This window comes from Leptinotarsa decemlineata, unplaced genomic scaffold (genome assembly GCF_025532065.1).
Source record: "Leptinotarsa decemlineata unplaced genomic scaffold, Ldec_3_MD MMD2_P_RNA_scaffold_7, whole genome shotgun sequence".
Lineage (NCBI taxonomy): Eukaryota > Metazoa > Arthropoda > Insecta > Coleoptera > Chrysomelidae > Leptinotarsa > Leptinotarsa decemlineata.
In genome coordinates, this window is record NW_027412534.1 from 6,652,119 (window position 1) to 6,673,159 (window position 21,041).

The window sequence follows — 21,041 nt, forward strand, 5'->3', positions numbered from 1 at the left end:
TTAGCGGAACAAGTCAAGATGCAAGTGAGTTCAATGAAAAAGGGTGTTAATATCGATGCAATTACCCATAACAAGAGTAAGAAAAAAGTAGATGATAATTTTCATTGCGGTCGCTGTGATACAAAGCATGGCAGAAAAGAATGCCCAGCATACAAGAAGATTTGCAAAAGCTGATAAAAAAGAAATAATTTTACTCAGTGCTGTAAAAATATAGAAGTAAATGCTGTTCTCCAGTCTTATGAATCAAATGAAAGCGAACACAGTTTTGTGGTATCATTAGTGAATACAGACGCTGATATCAATGACTGTTACGAAGAAGTTACACTGCCAAACAATGTAGTAGTAAAATTTAAACTAGATTCGGGAAGCCAGTGTAGTGTAATAAGCCAAAGTCTAACTAACTCACATATAAGGCAGTCAACCCCAAGATATTTGACCTCATTCTCCATTCATAAGATGCCAGTTGTAGGAGAAGTTACCTTGAAGACAAAAATTAAAATGCAATGTATACCAATAAAATACATACAATCTTGGGTAAATCAACGTGTGAGGTGGGTAGCAATAATTGAATCACAAACAGATAGCTTATTTGAAGGAATCGGCTGTCTGAAACAGTTCAAATATAACATTGACTTGATTGATAATCCAAAACTGCCAATATGTCCTGCCCGAAAAATTCCTCACTCTATATGAGAAAGGGCCAAAAAAGAACTGGATAGTATGGTGAAACAAAAAATTATCAAGCCGGTAACAAAGCCTACACCAGCTGTGTCACCCATGGTAGTAGTCCAGGAAAATGACAAAATAAGAATCTTTCACATATAGTCAGTGGGCATACTTGAAGACTGGTTATAAATCAAATTATCTAAGAACAATTCGTTCAGGCCAGACTGACACCTATCAGTGATAGGTGTCAGTCCATTAACCTACTGTGAAGGGAGTTGAGACTGGCCTGAACGAATTGTTCTTAGATAATTTGATTTATAGCCAGTCTTCAAGTATGCCCACTGACTATATGTGAAAGTTTTCTTTCCTTATACGAGGAATTGGGCAAATTTCGGATATGCAGTTGGTAACCTCGTTCACAGGCAGATGGGGCGATGACAAACCTGTTGTTTGTTGTATGCTTCAGCTTAGTTCGAGGAATGATACTCTGACGGAATTCGATTTTCAATTATCGGAAATCATCGTCTTCATGTTGAAACACACTTGCAGACCGAAACCGGTCTGCAAGTGTGTTTCGATAATTGAAAATATATTGCGGCAGTTGTATCGCCAACAGCATATGCAGGAATAACTTCTGTGAAGAATCCTGCACTGACACCTGTCGGATATAATCCAACGCCCTTCGTGGTATTAGCCAGGGGAGTAGTTGTTTTCTGATAGGTGTCAGTCCATTAACCTACTGTGTAGGGAGTTGAGACTGGCCTGAATGAATTGTTCTTAGATAATTTGAAATAAGAATCTGCTTGGATCCATCAGAAATTAATAAATATTTGAAAAGAAAATGAATACTGTTGAAGAAATCACGGCACACATTCATGGATCAAAATGGTTTATACTCTTGGACTATTTAAAAAGATTTTGGCAATTGCAAGTGACTCCACGCACTACAGAATATCTGACGTTCAGCACACCATTAGGAACATACTCCTGCTTTGGTCTGGGTTCGGCTCCAGAAGTCTTTCAGCAAGTTATGAGCTTACTAATTGCAGACATAAAAAAACAAAGTGTCAGTGAATGATATACTTTTACATGCTCCCAGCAAAGAAGAATTGGAGATCACACAAGAAGTACTTAACAAGTTTAGAAATTTAGGCCTTAGGCTCAACAAAGAAAAATGTGTTTTCCGTACACAAGAAGTTTCTAGGTCACATTGTCACCTGCGAAGGCTTGAAACCAGATCCAGAGAAGCTGAAACTATCTCCAAAATTAAAAGACCAGCAAATATAAATGAGCTTCAACGGCTCCTCGGATTGATTACATATCTGTCAAAATTCATGAAGAACATGGCAGAAGTCACCAGACAGTTACTACACAAGGACGTAGAGTGGGTGTGGGACTATTCACAGGGAGAAGCATTTATGAAACTCGGATAGCTACTCAAAAATACACCTTTCCTAGGTTTTTACAATGTGAAAACACCAATCATATTATCAGTTGATGCCAGTAGGAGTCATGATTCAAAAAGGAAAGCCCATTGTCTACTTCGCCAAGTCGTTCACCAAGACAAAACAAGGCTGTAGTCAGCTGGAAAAGGAAGCCAATGCTATATTGGTAGCATGCAAGAAATTTCATACATACATATGGGGCTGTAAAGACTTGACTATAGAATTAGACCATAAGTCACTTGAAACAATATTCAAAAAACCTCTTGACAGATGCACCACTTAGATTGCAGAGAATGCTATACCAGATTTCACCATACAATCCTGAAGTTTTATACAAAAAAGAATCACAGATGTATGTCGCAGATACTCTTAGTAGAGATTGTGAAGAACTGAGTTGCGAAGACTTAAATACAGGAGACCTTCAAATTTGTGTCATAGAACAATTTACCAAGACTCGGAGAGAAGAGCTGAAAATGGAAACAAATGAAAGTTAAGAACTTACCGATTTGAAGAAGATGATACTCAAGGGATGGCCAGAAAAATTAGATCAAGTCCCAGAGATCTTCAAGATATATTGGTACTATCGAGAATTACTCAGCGTGTACAATGACATCATATTCAAAAACAATAGACTACTTGTACCAAAAACTATGGTACCCCTAGTGATGGACCAATGCCATTTAAGCCATAAAGGAATACAAGGAACACTAAGATTAGCCAGAGATAATGTATTTTTGCCTGAAATGACAACTGAATTGACCAACTACATTAAAAACTGTTATACTTGTGCTAAGATACAAAAAGCCAACCCAATGGAACCTATCATGATACAAAGTACACCTGAACGACCATGGAATATTGTAGCCACTGATTTGTTTCATCTTAAACTAAAATACTATATATTGATAGCAGACAGTTACTCAGGATTTTTTTATTTCAAGGAGTTGACAAGTATTACAAGCTTTAACATCATAAAAGAACTAAAATCTTGGTTTGCAACATTTGGAATCCCTGACATAAATGTCAGATGGAGGCAAACAATATCCACTGTCAAGAGTTCAAGAATTGTGGCAATTTGAACACAGAATTTCAAGTCCACAGTTTCCTCGTTCAAATGGCTTAGCGGAGCGTTATGTACAAGAAGCCAAAAATCTAAAGAAGAAGTGCATTGAAGATAATTCTAATATGCAATTGGCCTTGATGCATTCGTTTGGATGTTGGATGTCCTGCTCAAAGACTGTTAAATCGAAGAACAAAAACATTACTCCCAACTAATGAAAAACTATTTTCTCCTCAAATAGTAAGAAACATCACTAAAAAGCTAAAAAAAATAAAGAGCTAGAGAAAACTAAATCTGACAGAGGAAAGGAGGAAAATAAGAAATTTACAAGTCACGAAAAGGTGTTACTCAGACAAAGTCACCCAGAACTGGATTCCAGCAGAAATAATAAGGCCTGAAAGACACTGCTCATACAGAGTTCAATCAGAAGATGGAGCTATCTATAAAAGAAACACTCATGTCACTTGAAACCTACTGCCACATCTTCGGACATTAACCCTATCCTATGCCAACAAATTCTCCTTCTCCAGGAGCCCAGGCTCCGTTTCTCCTTCAACCTTACCGGCACCTGTAAAAGAGAAGGCGCCGCCCGGGGACGCTCCTTTGCAGTCCGGTTGGTCAGCTCTAGTTTCAGCTGCAGCGCCTGTTCCGCCGCCAGCTGACCCCCCGTCTCATATAACTGGGAGTGGACGCATTATCGTCGTTCCTTTTAGATATATCCTAGATTGAAAAGGGGAGATGAGACGGAACACAGCCTAGAGTGTGTCGCGTATTGTTTATTAATTATTCATTTTTGTCAACTACAGCTGTCATTATTACAATTTAATTTCTCATCATAATAGTTACGATCTTCATTCGGGTTTGAAGGCCGTCGTGGTTTGGAACTGTATCCTAACGTTTCGCCAGCACAAGTGGCTGGCTTCTTCAGAGGTTTATTCATCTTGATGGTTCACCGATGACTAGTGATTTCTAGTTCGTAAGTTGTATTTATGTTCACTCAGGTAGCCCGCATTTCTTGTTGATGCGTTGCTATTGGCCGAAGTGTTATTACCTGTTGATGACGTTACATTGCATTGCACTGTTGCTACCTTAGCATCTTTTAGTATGGGATTTCAAATCCGGTTAAGTATTATCACCTCCTCTTTTCTGTTGTAGTTTTTCGTATGTTTATGGATTTCTATGGCTTCCCGTACAAGCCGACTCTGGTATCCATCATCGGGTGCAAATAGTTTCACATTTTCAAACAGTATCGTGTGATCTCCTTCACTAAACGCGTGTTCTTCTACTGGCGATTTTTCTATTTGACCTAATCTATAGTTTCTCTGATGTTCATTCAACCTTGTACCCATGGATCTTTTTGTGGTACCGATATAAACTTGTCCGCAGGTGCATGGTATACGATATACCCCCGCAGCTGATAGTGGATCTCTTTTGTCTTTCGCAGATCTCAGGCTTTGTTGTATTTTCCTGGTGGGTTTCAACACTGTTTTTATGTTATGCCTTCTTAAGATTTTCCAATTTATCATAATAGTATTACTACTTTTGTTGTAATTCTGTTATTAAGTAATAAATATTGATAATGGTAGCTATAATAACATCCGAAACTAACACTATAATTATATAATGTTCGTTTCGGATGTTATTATTGCTATCATTTCTTTTTCTACTTATTAAAACACATATTATATATTTTTGATGTAGATATGTTTCAAATAACCATAAAAGGTTTTCTTATTCGAAGTTCATTGTAGAAAACGCTCAGAGCAATGGAAAAAATATGAATAGGTACCTAAAAATGAAAAAAAACTCTCGAAAACTCTACGATACATAGGGAGACGTGGAAGTTGCTATTATGTTTTTATTCAACTCAGTCAACCAATTTCCAGGGCCGTAATTTAAAAAGGAATAATTCACAAAATTATAATCGAATATTATCGAAACATCCAGAAATATAAAATTGAATTCAATTTCTCGTTATGAAGTGAATGTCTACGATCCAAAAACTACAACAAAAAATACAGGTCCGTATTTGAAAATTCGAAGATGGGGATGGCCCAAGTCAAATGACACCCTGTATAAAAGATTCATGGATATATTGTGATAGCCCGCATCAAGTGCCAATAGCAAAATGTGGAGAGATTTTCAATATGTCTGCGAATAAAGAAAATATAGGCAAAAAAATAATTTGGGATTTTTTGTTTTTTCTGTATATCTCCAGAACCAAAAGAGCTATATTCGATTTCTTTACATCATTGAATAGGTCTCTAAAATACGCAACTTTGCCACAATTTAACCGACACTCTATCTCTTATCGTTTACGAGATCCCCATGTACAGAAACGAATTTGAATAGCCCTGTATATGATGCAGACCAATTGTTCTGCATATATTTTTTTATTTTTGTATTCCTTTGAGAAGGTTTTGAGAATGTCCTTATTATTCTATTGAAATAGAAGAGAAAATTATTAATATTCTCCTCTTCAACCATTTTTCCATATTTACTGTATTCTGTTTTGAAGGTATTGTCACATTCTTCTGAGCAATGCAGATCTGTTGAAGGAGTACTACGAGTCTTGGTCTATCCTGAGAGATGAAGAAAAAAATAGTATGCTGCCCAACATGGCAGCTGGTAATGAATAAAATTGTGTTCTCCAACTCATTTTCTAATATCATGGTTTTCAGGTTTGAATTCTATATTGTTTGCAATAAGTATTGACAAGCCAGACTTGAACAGTGGAGTTACACCCCGGCCAGAAGTTCATAAAAATAAAGTGGAACCCATTATAGAAACGACAGTACCAGGTGAAATAATTCAGTTTTCTTGATCATTCATAGTCTCATTTATTGGTAAAAAAGCATTCACATCATCAGTGAAATATTATAACCCCATTACCCCTTTGTCAAATATTGGAATGATTCACTAACTTTGTTTAAACCTGCAATGTTTGTATGTATGTATGTATGTAGGTTTGTTAGTTCAGGTCAAATCTTTTCTACATACACATTTAGTTTAGAAAACAATGCATGGTAAAGGTAAGTAAAGCTAGCTAAGTGACGACATTTTATTCAATATGTCTCAAGATGGCTGACTAGTTTTTTCATATACCTCCGTGATGTGGGTGTAACATTTGTTGAGGTGGCGCTAATACCCAAGCACTCAAATTGCTGGCTTCGTATTTGAATAACCGCGCAAACCATGACAAACCATGAAGTCCCTCAGTGATAAAACCTGGGCCCATCAATTTTCCTTATATTCATCAATGATCTAACTCAAAATATCAAATATTCTGAGTGTGTGTTATTCGCAGATGACCTACAATTTTATAGACAGATCGAAAACTCACAAGACTGTCAAATTACAGGAGGACATAAATAGTGTCCATCAATGTGAGTGTGAAAAATAAGCTTCAAATGTCCCAGTCTTGTATCGTAAAATTGACTAAGCCACGATATGATTACTCAATGAATGGTATGAAATTATCCAGGGTAGAGACTGTCAAAGTTTGAGTGTATACCATAACTTCACACTCTCGTTAAACCACATTCGGATTACATAGCATCTCAGGAATTACAAACTATGAGATACCTAAACTTGATTATGGAGCTGTAGTTTAGCATCCTTCTTATATTGTTCACAAAAATAGATTAGAAGAAAATCAAAACAGACTTCTGAGATATTACTAAACATATAAAGTGTACCCGGACTATAATACATTTAGATCAGTAGCACTACGAAATGAATTCAAAATATTCAGTTCTTTGATGTACCGTACATTCGTATATAACAACAAATAAATGTTTACCCATTAACCCTTTCGGACTCGAGTTTTTTTTAGTCTAGCAAAAAAATTGAAACACAGCATATGTTATTTATGACTTTTTTAAAGAATTTTGCTACCGATCGATTTTGACTTCTGACATGTGCACTAGAGTGCACACTGGGTCTCAATGGTAATATTGCTACCAATAGAAAATAAAGCAATTCATTTCTAGAGTTAATTTTTATTCATTTTGTTGTATGGTTTAATGTGAAACAATTCTGTTTTTTTGCTATGCACAAATGGACTTGACATTTCTGGCAAAAAATGTGTGTTCGAGATTTACAAGTCGGCATTTTGCACCTACTTGCAAAATTCTTATTGTCAAATTCCGAATAGTGCTTTATTCCATCGAGTCTAACTTCGTCTACTGTCTTCATTTCTTTTCGGTTTCTGATCCTTACCATCGGTGAAATTATTGGCGAATCTCTCGAAGGCCGTCCTTGTGATCTCGGTGTCGACTCAGCCCTGGTCCCACCAATTAGGCCCTCAGCAACATATGCACGAAAATGCAATAAATCCAAAATTGTATTTTTTGTTCACTTCAAGATCTTCAGCCTTCTGCAGGTACTCGATCCAACCATTTGTGCATGCTATATCGATTCCATGGGGGAACATACGAAGTGTCCATTTACGACTTCGAATTTTGGTCCTATAGAGTGTGAGCAGAAAATCCATTTTGTCTACTCCTCCCTATGTTGTATTATTTGATAACTTCCGGCCGGGGGATATTTATATATTATTTTTTCACCTTATCCCAACGTTTTCATGAATCAGCCTCTCCCACACTCATGTAGTTGGACGCCATGACAACACTTTTACTATCAAACCATTTGATGAGCACCACTTAGCCATTGTTACTGATGAGTTCTTCCGCATATCCACGACCTTTACTTTTCATTACAGTGTCTGAGGAGAAGGGAGGTCTACCAAAACGGTCCACCCGTGCGGTACCAGAAGCGTAAATATATGAATTTCTCAAATACTGTAGTAAATTATAATTTGAAAAATAGTTGTCAAAGTAAAGTTGTATGTTGACTTCCTTGATCCTTTCAAAAAGTTTGAGTACAACTGAAGCTCCAAGTCCAGAAACTTCTTGCTGCTCAATAGTCAGCTCAGTTGTACTCCCTTGGTATATGAGAAAATCATACATCAGGGCACTCGACCCACACAAAGCGAACAGTGTGATACCCCATGGACAAGGTGTTCCCTTTATATACTTCACATTATCCTCCCTTTGAAGGGAATTATTTGCTCGTCGATGCTCAGCTCTAATTCCAATTGAAGGGTGGTCATTCGTTCACGTAGGGTGTTATACAATGGCCGTACTTTCCACATTCTGTCCGTGCAATATGGGCTCCTTTCTAGTACATTCACGAAATGCAATGCTGTTCGCATCGGTGAAATCGATCGCGAGACATTGCATCGGCGATCATGGGCACACGTAATCTTTTTTCCCAGTAACATCTCACTCTGGGATAATTAAGACTGCCCATCAATATATGTATTCCGATGAGTCTCTCCATTTCATCTATCGTTGTTAGTGGGCATTTTATAAATTTTTGCACAACGTATATATTTGTATGCTCAACCATGGAAGAGATAAGCTCAGGAGTAAAATACGTCCGAAAGATATACAGAGGACTTTCAAGATCAGTCACTTCATCTTTTTTTGGCCTGTGCCAAGTGATTTTTGAGGTAATATATCTCACATTTTTTCACCAACAGATGTCTTTTTTGAGCGTCAATTCATTATTTTCGAAGTAATTTTTTATTCGAGCAGATTTACTCAAAGGATATTCTTTGTCGCTGACATTTGTTTTACTTTGTGAAACATATTCACTTTCAAGGACATCAGGTCTCTGTTTCTCGATGTTTTCTTCTTCCGGGAGAATATCTTACACATCGTCTCCTTGAAGAGGCGCGATTACATCTGTAATGTCATAATTATCACTAGAAAGAACATTGAAAATCACGTAGAAATACCAGAGTCTGATTCCCATCTATCGTTTTCGTCACTCAAAATGTCAATATCCGATAGGTCTTGCTGAATCAGCTCAAACAATTCGTCATGAGACAGTCCCCTTTTAGCCTTTTTTTGTAAAAAACGATGAAATAATTGGATTCCTTTCAAATTGAAAATAAAAAAGGTTAGAATTTTGTGCATACCTTTCAATCGTCGAATCCCAGTGTGCACTGTCGTGTACAGGCGTTTGGCAGTCCCAAAAAACCTACACAAAAACTTTAGGCCCTGATCATCTATGAAAACACACACTTTGAAATCTTATTGTAACACTATTATTTGTTCGAATATATTTCAAACTATCTGTCAAGTACAATGAATATCCGAGAGACCTGCGGAGAAATGTCGCCATCTGCCTTCCCAAGATGGTAATTTGTCGATGGTTTCAGTTATTCGTTCACAGATGACAGTTCATTTATATCCCATCTAACATCCATTAGGTATACACTCAAATGTACGTTGGGTTCAAAGCGCTCCACAATACGAAATTCTCTATATGCGATGATCAAACTTACGTACACTATAGTGTACGCCAGGTTCGAAATACCAAAACAACAAACAACTTCCTATTAATGTCAGATATCAACTTTATTCTCCCTCTCAAACAGTTCATCATGGTCTAAAAACGTACTCTTCATGTTTAGAACAACTTTTATTTTTTTATTTTTCCTTCCATTTGCCTTCCATTCGCTATATACAATGTTACTGTATTCATATGTAGATATTAGAACCCTCATGACTTACGCTTAGACTGTATTCAAACTTTTTATAAAAAGTATTGTTTTCATGTAAAAAGGTTTTCACCTGTTCGAAAATAAATAAATTAATGAATGAAAAAGCTTGCCATGAGATTTACCCTTTTATGGGATCCAAAAAACAATATGTAACTTGATTTTGACATAAGTAATTCCAAGAAAAAATCATTGTTTTTTAAAAAAAGATTTTTCTTCCATCTGGGCTTTCCCATTTTCGAGTGAGTAGGTCACCTCGAATGCACATGGAGTCCCATTGGAGCCAGGAACTCTTCTTTTGCTGGTCGTGTTTGGAAATCTCTTGCCATTCCGGCCTCACTCCTTTGTCAATCTATTCTCATACGGTTTTCAAGACCGGATCCTCCTTCTGCGCTACTATGATGTCTTGCATCGTCAGGAAGGTAGTATCACCATCAAAGGCTGTTAAAGACCGTACCACACCATGGTCAGGTGATTCCTCAGATTTTCTGTCAGTATCCCTGGACAAGAGTCCCTTATAGTTTGCTACCCTGCGGGTCAGAGGAAACCCGAAGCGGCGGGAGGTAGGGGATCTTATCTCCCTATCAGAGCTGTCCATAAAGGAATCCCTGCCCGCTACCTTGTCACGTCTGGTGGAAAGTTCTTCTTCTGGTTAGTGTGTATCCTTGTCCTCCTGGCATTGACAAAATTTGCATCTGGATGTCAGGCATGGTTTTCTTGAGAGGCTATCTGCGTTTCCCTGACTATTCCTTTCCGATGTTGAATTTCAAAATCATAAATTTCTAACTTCTCAATCCACCGGGGTATTTGTCCTTCTGACGCAGTAATTTCTTTCGGATATTCCCAGGGACTTACTGAAGTAGCTAATGACAGCTTCTTCTTCTTCTTGTACTGCTCCTATTCCATGTTGGGATGCATCCGTTTCCAGTATAAACAAGCCCTCTTTCTTTGGGTATGTCAGGTCAAATGCCTCTTCAGGGCAACAAATGCTTGCTGGCAGTCTGGGGACCAAACGAAGGGGGTTTTCTTTTCAGTCAAGCTTCAGTCGGTGTTTACCATTCTTGCACTGCTTTGATTTTCTCGGGATCCGTTCCAACTCCTTTTGAAGACACAGCGTGTCCCAAGAAATTCACCTTTTCCTAAAAGAGGCAGCATTTCTTGGGATTGATCTGTAAATGAGCATTCCATAACCTCGTGAAAAAAACACTCCCCAAGTTTTTCCGGCGACTATAATGTCATCAAGATAGACCAAGCATGTTTTCCAGGTAAGATCTCTTAACACCAACTCCGTTAAGCCAAATGTTGCAGGTGCATTGCATAATCCGAACAGCATAAACTTAAAACTGTGGAAAGGGCAGTCTTCTCTTTATCCTCGGGGTGATCGGCCACATGCCAATATAGGCTTTTCAGATCTAATGTTGAGAACCATCTGCATTCAGCCAAGATGTTCAGGGTGTCATCTATTCTGGGAAGAGGTTAATTGTCCTTTCTGGTAACATCGTTAAGCCTCCTGTAGTCTACGCAGAATCTCGTTGATGCATCTTTCTTAGTCACCAACACAACAGATGAGGACCAGAGACTGTTTGATTCCTCGATTACTCCTTTCTCAAACATGTCCTGGACGGTGGATGAAGTTTCGTCCTGCTTTGCGAAGGTAATTCGTCTCGGTGGTTGGCGTATGGGCTTGGCATCGCCAGTATCGACGCCATCTTGAACTAAATCCATTCGACCAATGATTTTGCCCCTAACAAACATATCGTTCTCTTCCTCTATGAATCGGGTGGCCTTGCATAGTTCTTCAGACATATGGCTTCACGTCTTCTTGAAAGAGTCGATGAGTTCCTTCGCGGATTGTTGAGCACGCTATAGATTGATTTTTTCATTGATTCTGGCAATTCTCACAATCGGTTCGCAGGTGCCTATTTCTTGCCCTTTCTTGAGAGTCACCCTGTTATTATCAGGGTTGATTACAAAGGTCTGCGAAAAAAAATTTTTTGTCAGCTGCATGAGATATGTTTACTGAATTATATGTTTTAAAGTGCGCCGATTTCAAAAGTGATGGCCATTTTTTTCTATCACATAAGAATTTGTTGCAAATTCAAACACAAAAAATTGGTTAAAACACTCCTTTATTCAAAATTTTCAAACAATAAATATTTTTTTAAAGCAAACGAAACATTATTTTGATACATATACTTATTCATGTTCTTTATGAAACCTCTTCTTCTTTTCGTTGATACTTTGACGAGTCCTTTTCCGATTTCCATCTTCAGTTTCTCACTTAAGCAGCCAACAGTAGTCAGCAAGCATAGTGACATCCCATCGCTCTTGGTACCTTCTCTCAATATCACGGACATCCTGGTGAAATCGCTCCCCCTGCTCTTCACTGTAAGCTCCCAGGTTTTCAGGAAAATAGTCTATGTGAGAGTGTAAAAAATGGACCTTCAAACTCATCTTGCAGCCTTGAGCTTCATATGCTGCTAGCATCCGTTGCACAATGGTTTTATAGTTAGGATCCTTAGTATTTCCCAAAAACTTTCGTACTACGTCCTTGAACGATACCCAAGCTTCTTTTTCCTTCTCATTCATAGTTTCCACAAATGAAGGGTCCGTTAAAAGTGTTCTTATGTCGGGGCCGGTGAAAACTCCCTTTTTGCTTCTGATAGCTTCGGGAATTTTGTCTCCATCCTTTTGCAGCGATTTTACAAATTGTTTCATCAACCCCAATTTGATATGGAGAGGGGGCAACAAAACCTTTTCTGGTGGTACCAAGGTAGTGTTTAACATTTTTCTCTCCAGGTTTTAAAGTTTCTCGGAATGGCCAATCACTTTTTTTCCAGTGCTGTTCTCTGGCTCTGCTATCCCACAAGCATAAGAAGCATGGATATTTGGTATAACCTGCCTGCTGACCCAAAAGCATTGTCAGTATTTTGAAGTCCCCACAAATCATCCATTGATGGTCTTGATACTTGATTTTTTTCAGGATAATAGCCAAATCGTTATAATCTTCTTTCATATACACAGAATGTCCAATCGGAATCGAGGCAAATTTATTTCCATTGTGCAATAATACTGCTTTAAGGCTAGTCTTAGATGAGTCAATGAATAGGCGCCATTCAGATGAGTCATACTTTATATCAAAGCGATGTATGAGTTCTTCCACATTATTTCAGAAAACTTAATTTCCTTCTTTTGAGAAAAATTGGGTAAATTCTTTTTCTTGGTGTCTGTACCAGTAGAAAGAAGTACCAGGTGATAAAAGGTTTTTATTTTTTAATCTAGAACCTAACAGTTCGGCTGCATCTTTTGAAAGACATAAATCTCTTACTAAATCATTGAGCTCACCTTAACAAAATAGTTGAGGCCTTTCATCTTCGTCAAAAGATAAATCTGAGCTTGATTCACCCGGAGGAGGCAATGTAGCTTCGTCCTCCAACTCACTAGGGTATTCATCCAAACAGGAAGGTGGCTGCGGGATAGATATCTCGGAGCTATGGGGCACTGGACGTATAGCTGAGTCAAGATTAGGATAACTTATGTTTCTTTTGTTTTTTGAATTGAATCCCTTCACGTCAACTGAGCAGAAGTAGCAGTCGGTGGTGTGATTTTTCTGCTCATATCATAGGAATTCCAAATGGAAATGCATTTTTCTTTCCCTTAAACCACAAACGAAGATCTTCTTTGCATCTTCTACACACCTTATGCGGGGCCCATGGTTTATCTTGATCACCAAGTTTTAATTTAAAGTAGGCAAAATAAACTTTCCTTACAAAATCACTTATATTTCTCTGTTGACTTTTAATAGCGAATTCGCCACAGATATAACAAAAACTGTTTGGAGAAATAACACAACCCCTTGTAGCCATGATTAACAGACAACAGCACTGTTCACTTGAATATCAGCATGTCTACTGAGAGCTTTTCTTTGTTTCAAGCGATATACACTAGGCGTCAATTGAAGGTATAAATGCAACTTAATATGCTAGAACTTATTTTGCGCCAAAATAACGGGAAAAGATTGTAGCAAAGAATAAAAAATGAGAAATCAAATCAAAGAAGAAATGATTACCACTATTTTTCTTTAAAAATTATGTGCTTAAATTTTAGTTTGCATATAATTGTGTAAAAGTGTACGTCATTTGACTTGTCTCAACATGTTAAAACATTCCCTGTCTCACCAACAGGTCAGGTTGTTTTTCTCCATTATCAAATAAAAATCATATAGGTTTATTACCATTGAACATAGATACTGCAATATACATAAAAACTTATGTGATATAATAATTTGAATATTTTTTTCTGTTTTTGGGAGGTCAAAATCTGTAAGAAAATGTAAAAAAATCCTATGCAGTTTTTTGGTCGCAGACCTGTGTTATTCTTACTGGAATGGTCTGATTGTTAGCATTTACGAGATATCTGGCTACGAAAATTCCTGATTCAGAGCCGTTGGATGGCTCTACCAATACTGCTCTACCCAAGTCTCCAAGTCCAGCAATTTCCGCTTGAATAATGTTCTCGGTGTTAGGAGAGATTCTGGAATTTTCTAGTATAACCACCTTGGCTCTGTCATAAGGCTGAGAGGGCACGTCGAGCAAAATTCCCTCATTTTCAACCTTCAACAGTTTGTTCTTTATGTCCACCACGAATCCCTAGGGTACATGATATCTAGTCCCAGAATTCGTCAACGATGTTGGCCACTAATGTTTTTGTTTCCCAATTTCCAAGCCTCAGTTTCACTTCAGCTTCTCCATAGACTGTCAAATTATCTCCAGTGACTGTTTCAGAACGGGTAATATTGATAACTTCTTCAAACTGCTTCTCTTAAAAATGTCGGTTCTCATTACGGTCCTCATCGCTCCAGTATCGACGGTGAAGAGTCACTGGTGATTATTCAGAAATCCGTCGACAACTAAGCTGTTACTGTTGCGTTCTATCGTGGAAATCGAATGCCTGAAGGCTTGAGATGCAGCAGCCAATGTACCCCCCAAACACTGGCATAATTTAGTTTTCCGAACCCCGACGCTCTAGTTTGTGTGATCTCGAATGCCAGACTATTCTTTCGTCCGATGTTGAACGTGATCAAGTCCCGCCTTAAATGTCCTTTTCTCCCGCAGTTACAGCATTTAGTCCGCCCTCTTGCCTAGGGTGCAATTACATTTATCAAATATTTCTTTAAAAGTTCCTCTAGACCTACCATGAGTCAATCTGTTCCTTCATCTTCCTTTTCGTTGATGGCCCTCCCTAGAACTTTCATAAACTTCCTTCATAAATGATGGCTTCATTCAATTTTTCATCGACTGCTGCAGCTCCCTGTCATGAACCCCGTTGTTTTTTATTTATTGATTTAATCCAAATTTTTAAAATTGAAAAAAGTAACTACATTTCACCAATAATTTTTGAAAAGATAAATTATTATCTAATCAATATTTTATTTACTATGAGTTTATAGTAGAATCCTCAATGTATAAAAAACAAAAATGGTATCTGGGAAGACGGTATGTCTTGCAACAAGATGTTCCTACGGTACTTAAAAATGATGAACTAAACTTTTGTCATACGCGGTAAGACGGTATGTCTTGTTACATTCACTCTCGGATGCATACTGAATTTTAATTTTCACTTGGTCTTATCCCCCAAAAATTTCTTTTTGAGAGACGGTAAACTATCAGTATGGGCTGGAATTATTGTCAAGTCACGTATTTCCCGAACATCTTCGAAAAGGGTGCTTAGATCGAAATTCGACAAACAGAGAAATTAGTAAGGATTGTAGATAATAGTTGCCATACATTCAAAAAGATATAAATGCAGAGAAATATCACGTTACCGTTATGAATCTCGGTATTTGAACCCAAATAATATAGTCGTGAAGAAATAAAATAGACGGTCTTGAGAAAGTTAACAATAGAAGTATTATAGGCCTTTTATTGAGGGTTAAGTGCCAAATTTAACTATTATAAACAAATACAATAACATGATACAATAAACACATTGAAATTACAACTTGACCCAAGGGTCAAAAATGTTAAATCAAAAAATTATAGAATCCTTAAAATTATGTAAAAAACACAGGTGCTTCTGGGTAGGCGAGAATTACCAACCTTTCGACTTCAACCTCAAATTCCTGCACACTCTCAGATGGACCTTGAGTTTTCACCTTCAGTTGAGCTTGGTAGACTTGTTGAAGGTGCTCACTACCATACCTGACCTCCAAAGCTGATATAACTGCTTCATAATCTTTCTACATATTGACTGGAATGTTTTGAGTGCCAGTATGAGAGCTGTTGTTTTCTCCTCATTTTTCCACCCATTATTTTTCACAGCGGCCTCAAGTTCTCTGCAATAACTTAACGATGAAGATTCGCCATCGAAGGTTGGAGTTTTAATAAAACTACTACTAGAAGGGAGAGAGGTCGTTTCTGATTTGCATTTTTCCACAGTAACCCTTTTCAGGTCCGGTGATTCTTTCCGGAGTTGCCGGAAAACCTCTCCAAACTTTTTGTCCACTCCTTCAAGATTTTTTTAAAGCTCCTCTTCAAATTTTCTTACGACCTCCTCAAGCTTCTTATCGACTGCTTTTTCCAATTTCTCCTTTGTTTCCTGAAATACTTTTCCAAATTATTCCTGAGTAAATGCCTGTACCACCCATTCACTCACTTGGGAAGATTTTAAAACTTCCAATAACTGAAGGTTCATCTGAATACCTAGTAGTAATTCACGATCTTCATTTCTGCGTTATATTTCTTCCTCCCTCCGTCGTTCATCTTCTTCATTTCGGCCCACCAGCCCCGCTTGCAAAACCTCGAACATTTTCTTAGTTCTTACATCTCTTCGTAATCGACACTCCATTTTTTCACCATAAAACGGTAAATTTTCAGTCAATTATTCAAGTTTCGGCACCAAATGTCACGTTTTTACTCGTGGGCTTACCAATAATTGACTAAACTGAACAATATTCAAACTCAAACTCTATTTCACTATTAATATAACTAAACACTTTAACTGAAACTTCAACTATTACTCAAATGTCTATCGTCTTATAGCGTTTATATGCGGCAAACGAACTATCCCAAAACCTGTGGAGAATTCCTCAGAAATTCATCGAAGCCGGTGGAATATTCGCCGGGATTTCCATCAAAGCCGGTGAGAAGACTAGAATAATCGAGGCTGAGCGCGGTCTTGACCACGTCACAGTTGATTTATGGCTACCAGCGGCGGCCGGCGTTATATTATTTAGAGCATGATTTACAACAATACAAAAATTATAAAAAACACTTACTATATTAATAAAAAACTAAAAATAACTACTTTAAAACAAACATCGATGAAAACGAAAACAATTTAAGTTGTCACTGGAAAAATATCAAATGAAATGTTTGATATTTAAACTTAAAACGGGGACTTAACTTAAAATATGAAAGAAATTACATATTTTCAATACTACTTATATCAACACTGGGATATATTTGTCAAATAAGATCAAAAGAACATCAACCATTGAATACAATGAGTAAACAAATCAGTCTATTGAAAAAAATACAAATCAGTGTTCTTCAGTATTTCTACAACCAGCGATACCTCAATAGCATAAATGCTATTGAGACAGGATATTTCCCATTGTGATTGAAGTTGTCCATATCAACACCAATTTATAAGAATGGTTTTTCTACTCGTTTGAATGCCGTGGATTTTTGGAATTTCTTCCAGACCCAAAATGGCTTCCGAAGAGGCAAATCTACTAAATGAGCGATTTATCAAGCCTTGTGCACAGTGCTAAATAGTCAAAATGAAAGAAAACACACTTCAATTATTTGTCTAGATCTGTCAAAAGCTTTTGACAGTGTCGACCATAATATACTAATAGGCAAGCTTAATGCCTATGGAATCGGGGGAATCTCAGCCGATTTAATAAAATCATACTTGCAAAATAGAACACAAAGAGTTGTTGAAAAATACCACCTCACTAACGAAAACATACAGTCAGATGAATTAACAATCTTGAGAGCAGTTTCGCAAGGATCAATCTTAGGGCCGTTGTTATATATTCTGTATACCAATGAGCTAGCAAATGCTATTGATTTCAACACTGTGCAGTTTGCAGATGACACAAGTGTAGTAATCAAGGAACATAGTATTGAAGGATTAGACAGAAGCATGTTTGAAGCACTGAATACATTGGAAGATTGGTTCACACATAATCACTTAAAGTTGAATATAAACAAAACACGAGTAATAAAGTTTTCCCAACAATCAACTGCATGTGAATACTCAGCCTCAGATGGTAGATCAACAATATCAGCTTGCAAAAGTACAAAGTTCTTGGGAATTGAGCTTGATCTTAAATTGGACTGGAAATGTCACCTAACCTCAATAATACAAAATATTGCAAAATACTGCTATGCTCTAAGAGTGCTAACAAGATCAATAGATATAAACGCTTGCTGTGTGTGTCTACTACGCACAAGTTCACTCAAGGATCAAGTACGGTTTAATATTCTGGGGTGCTTCGACAGATGTCCCCAAGATATTGTTACAACTTCGCTTTGAGGAGTGACTCAGGGGTAGCCTTATGAGGGAAATACCATGAGGGAAACACCAGAATACTTAGATACTAGGTTTATTGCCTAGGAGTTGTACAAGGGGGTCCTTCCCAAATCAGGTCTTACTAACAACTGTCTTATTATAATACATTATTATCAAATATAAAACGTGTTGACGTCATCAAAACTATCAAGTCGAGGAATCAGCTACCGCGGTCCCCTCTCGCTCCGTGCGCCTCTTGTTGGTCATGGTTACATTATGTCGCGTCGTTGCATTGATGCTAAATTAAGGGTAGAGTCCTTGATCGCCATAGGTCATCATCTTGCCACAATATTTAAGATGCAAAAGCGATGCCTTAGAATTATATTTAACCATAAACAAACTGATAGTTGTAAACCCTTATTTATAAAAAATAAAATACTAACCTTATACAGCCAGTACATTCTTGATACTATACTATTTGTTAAGGAAAACACCAAACTTTTTGAGGACTCTAAAAAGACACACATATACTCTACAAGAAATAAGTCAGACTTGACCTGTAATACTCCAAACTTCTCATTTATTCAAAAAAACGTACCGCATACTCTAATAACAATTTACAACAAACTCCCTCTTACAGTGAGGGAATTCGATAAAACAACATTAAAAATAAAATTAAAAGCATTATTTGAAAAAGCATACTATGCAACTGACGAGTATTTAAATGATACTATTATTATTCGATCTATTTGACTGCTTTTATTACAATCATGGACTCTAAGAGCCTATATCTACATGTACTAATATTTTTATATGTATGTATATATTTTTGTACAGTTTATGTACTGTACATCTTTCCTTCCTCTTTTAACCTAATATTATTGTGATATATGTTTATATTTATACTGACATGTTCTATGCCCTCAGGGGTACTGTATTTTTATCCTGAACAAATACATTTTATATATCTATCTATCTATCTATCTATATTCCTGGGATAATTCATTCAAATTTGTTTTTGATATTTCCAGAAAACAAAGACAAACTTAAACAAAAGAAGAAAAAGAAGGTTGCGCGGCAATTTATCTCATTTGATGATGATGACAATTCACTCTCCACTAGTATTCCGTCTAGTTCAAGTAGCACTGCATCGGATACTACATCCTTAGGAGACAACACATCTTTCAGAAACAAATCTGCTAATCTCAAAGAAATTGATGAAGAAAAATTCAGGTAATAAGCAAAGGTATAATGTATGATCCTTGTAATTCTGATTCAAAGTACATATTTTTAATTTTTGTTTAACGTTAACATTCAAGTAGTTTGTATTATATGCAAAATCTCCTGAATTATAATTCATAATTAATAGCTATCCTCTGCTTGCCTTTGAAAAAATGTTCAAGATGAAATTAATGAACGATGCAATTTGAATATTCCGAAAATCCCCTCTAGTAATACATTAACTATAATATAATTCCAAAATAGTAGGCAGTAAATTTTCAGAAATGAGTTTTTAGCCTTAATCTTTCTGCTGCAGTGGCGTACGAAAATTATACTATACAGGCGAGAAAAAGTGATGATGAACTATATAGAATCACAACCTTCACAACAATGTTTTCATTTAAATTCAAATATATTTCTTAGTATTTAGTGTCTATATAATTGTATTGTACTATATAAATGATTACTAAGAAATGTAACCTGACAGTTGTCACAATTGTCTGTTATAATTAGGTGTCTCGAAGCAGCAGAAAAAGAAAGTGGTAGAGAAAAAATTTCTTTGGTCACCAGATTCCAGAAATCCTTCAGATTTACAAATATAAAGCACTCTCGAAATCTCCTGAAGTTTCTAATGCTACACTGAAATAGGTATAATAACGGAGTTGCAATCAAAAGATTCTACTTCAAGCGATACAATAACTACAGTAGAACAAGTTAAGAAAACGATTTTTTAGCATAAGTAATCCCATTATAGAGACAAGTGAGATGCTGGAAGTGGAACATGTACATTTTATGTTCTGTTGCCACATGCATTGTGGCAACAGAAACTTGGCTATTAGAAAATGAAATAGGTAGTTTTCCAATTGAAAATTGGAAAAGACTGAGGTCTGTGGTGGAGGCCTCAAAGCCCACAAAATATTTTCCATTTATAGATCACCTACCAGTAATTTCCAAAATTTCTCATACAAACTTGAGATGCTTTTAGATGAAATGTTCTCAGTTAGTTTACAAATGTGGTTAAGCGGAGACTTCAACATTGACTTCAGTATCCCATCTATAGAGGCCGATAGTATTTTGAATATCACTGAACAGTTTGGAATAAGATCGATAGTAAATGACTTTACAAGAATAACCTCATACTCGAGAACCAAAGTTGATAATGTTTTTACAAATATACAGGCGATCTCTGTAGTAATAGACACACCTATTTCTGATCACAGGCTCATTATTACCTTCGTTAATAAATTAAACGTTAAATACGTTAAAAACGTTAATAAATCAAAATAGAAACCCGCTCCGGCGAAAATATCTTTTAGGTACAAAAGAATATTATCCAACAACAATAAGCAGCACATGGCAGAATTACTCGTTTCTGAAAAGTGTGTCTGTGTTTATAATGCAAAATCTTTCGATGACAAATATAAATACTATCAATATTCTGACATTTCACTTCAATGTAGCAATTCCCTTCAATACACATCCAAAACAAAAGTAAAGTTAGCAGCACCTGGGTTTCGGAGGAAATAAAAGTCTCTAATTGATTATTGAAGGATCTATA

General features: G+C 36.8%; 1 protein-coding gene across 1 annotated transcript in view; it reads left to right on the top strand.

Annotated features, from left to right (window-relative positions):
* LOC111512870 (sorting nexin-29) overlaps positions 1-21,041 on the top strand; it is a 58,885-nt gene that overhangs the window by 21,485 nt on the left and 16,359 nt on the right. The window contains exons 4-6 of the mRNA XM_074170274.1: positions 5,690-5,799; positions 5,853-5,972; positions 19,294-19,495. Of these exons, the coding sequence (XP_074026375.1) occupies positions 5,690-5,799; positions 5,853-5,972; positions 19,294-19,495 (432 nt within the window). The remainder of the gene's footprint in view (positions 1-5,689; positions 5,800-5,852; positions 5,973-19,293; positions 19,496-21,041) is intronic.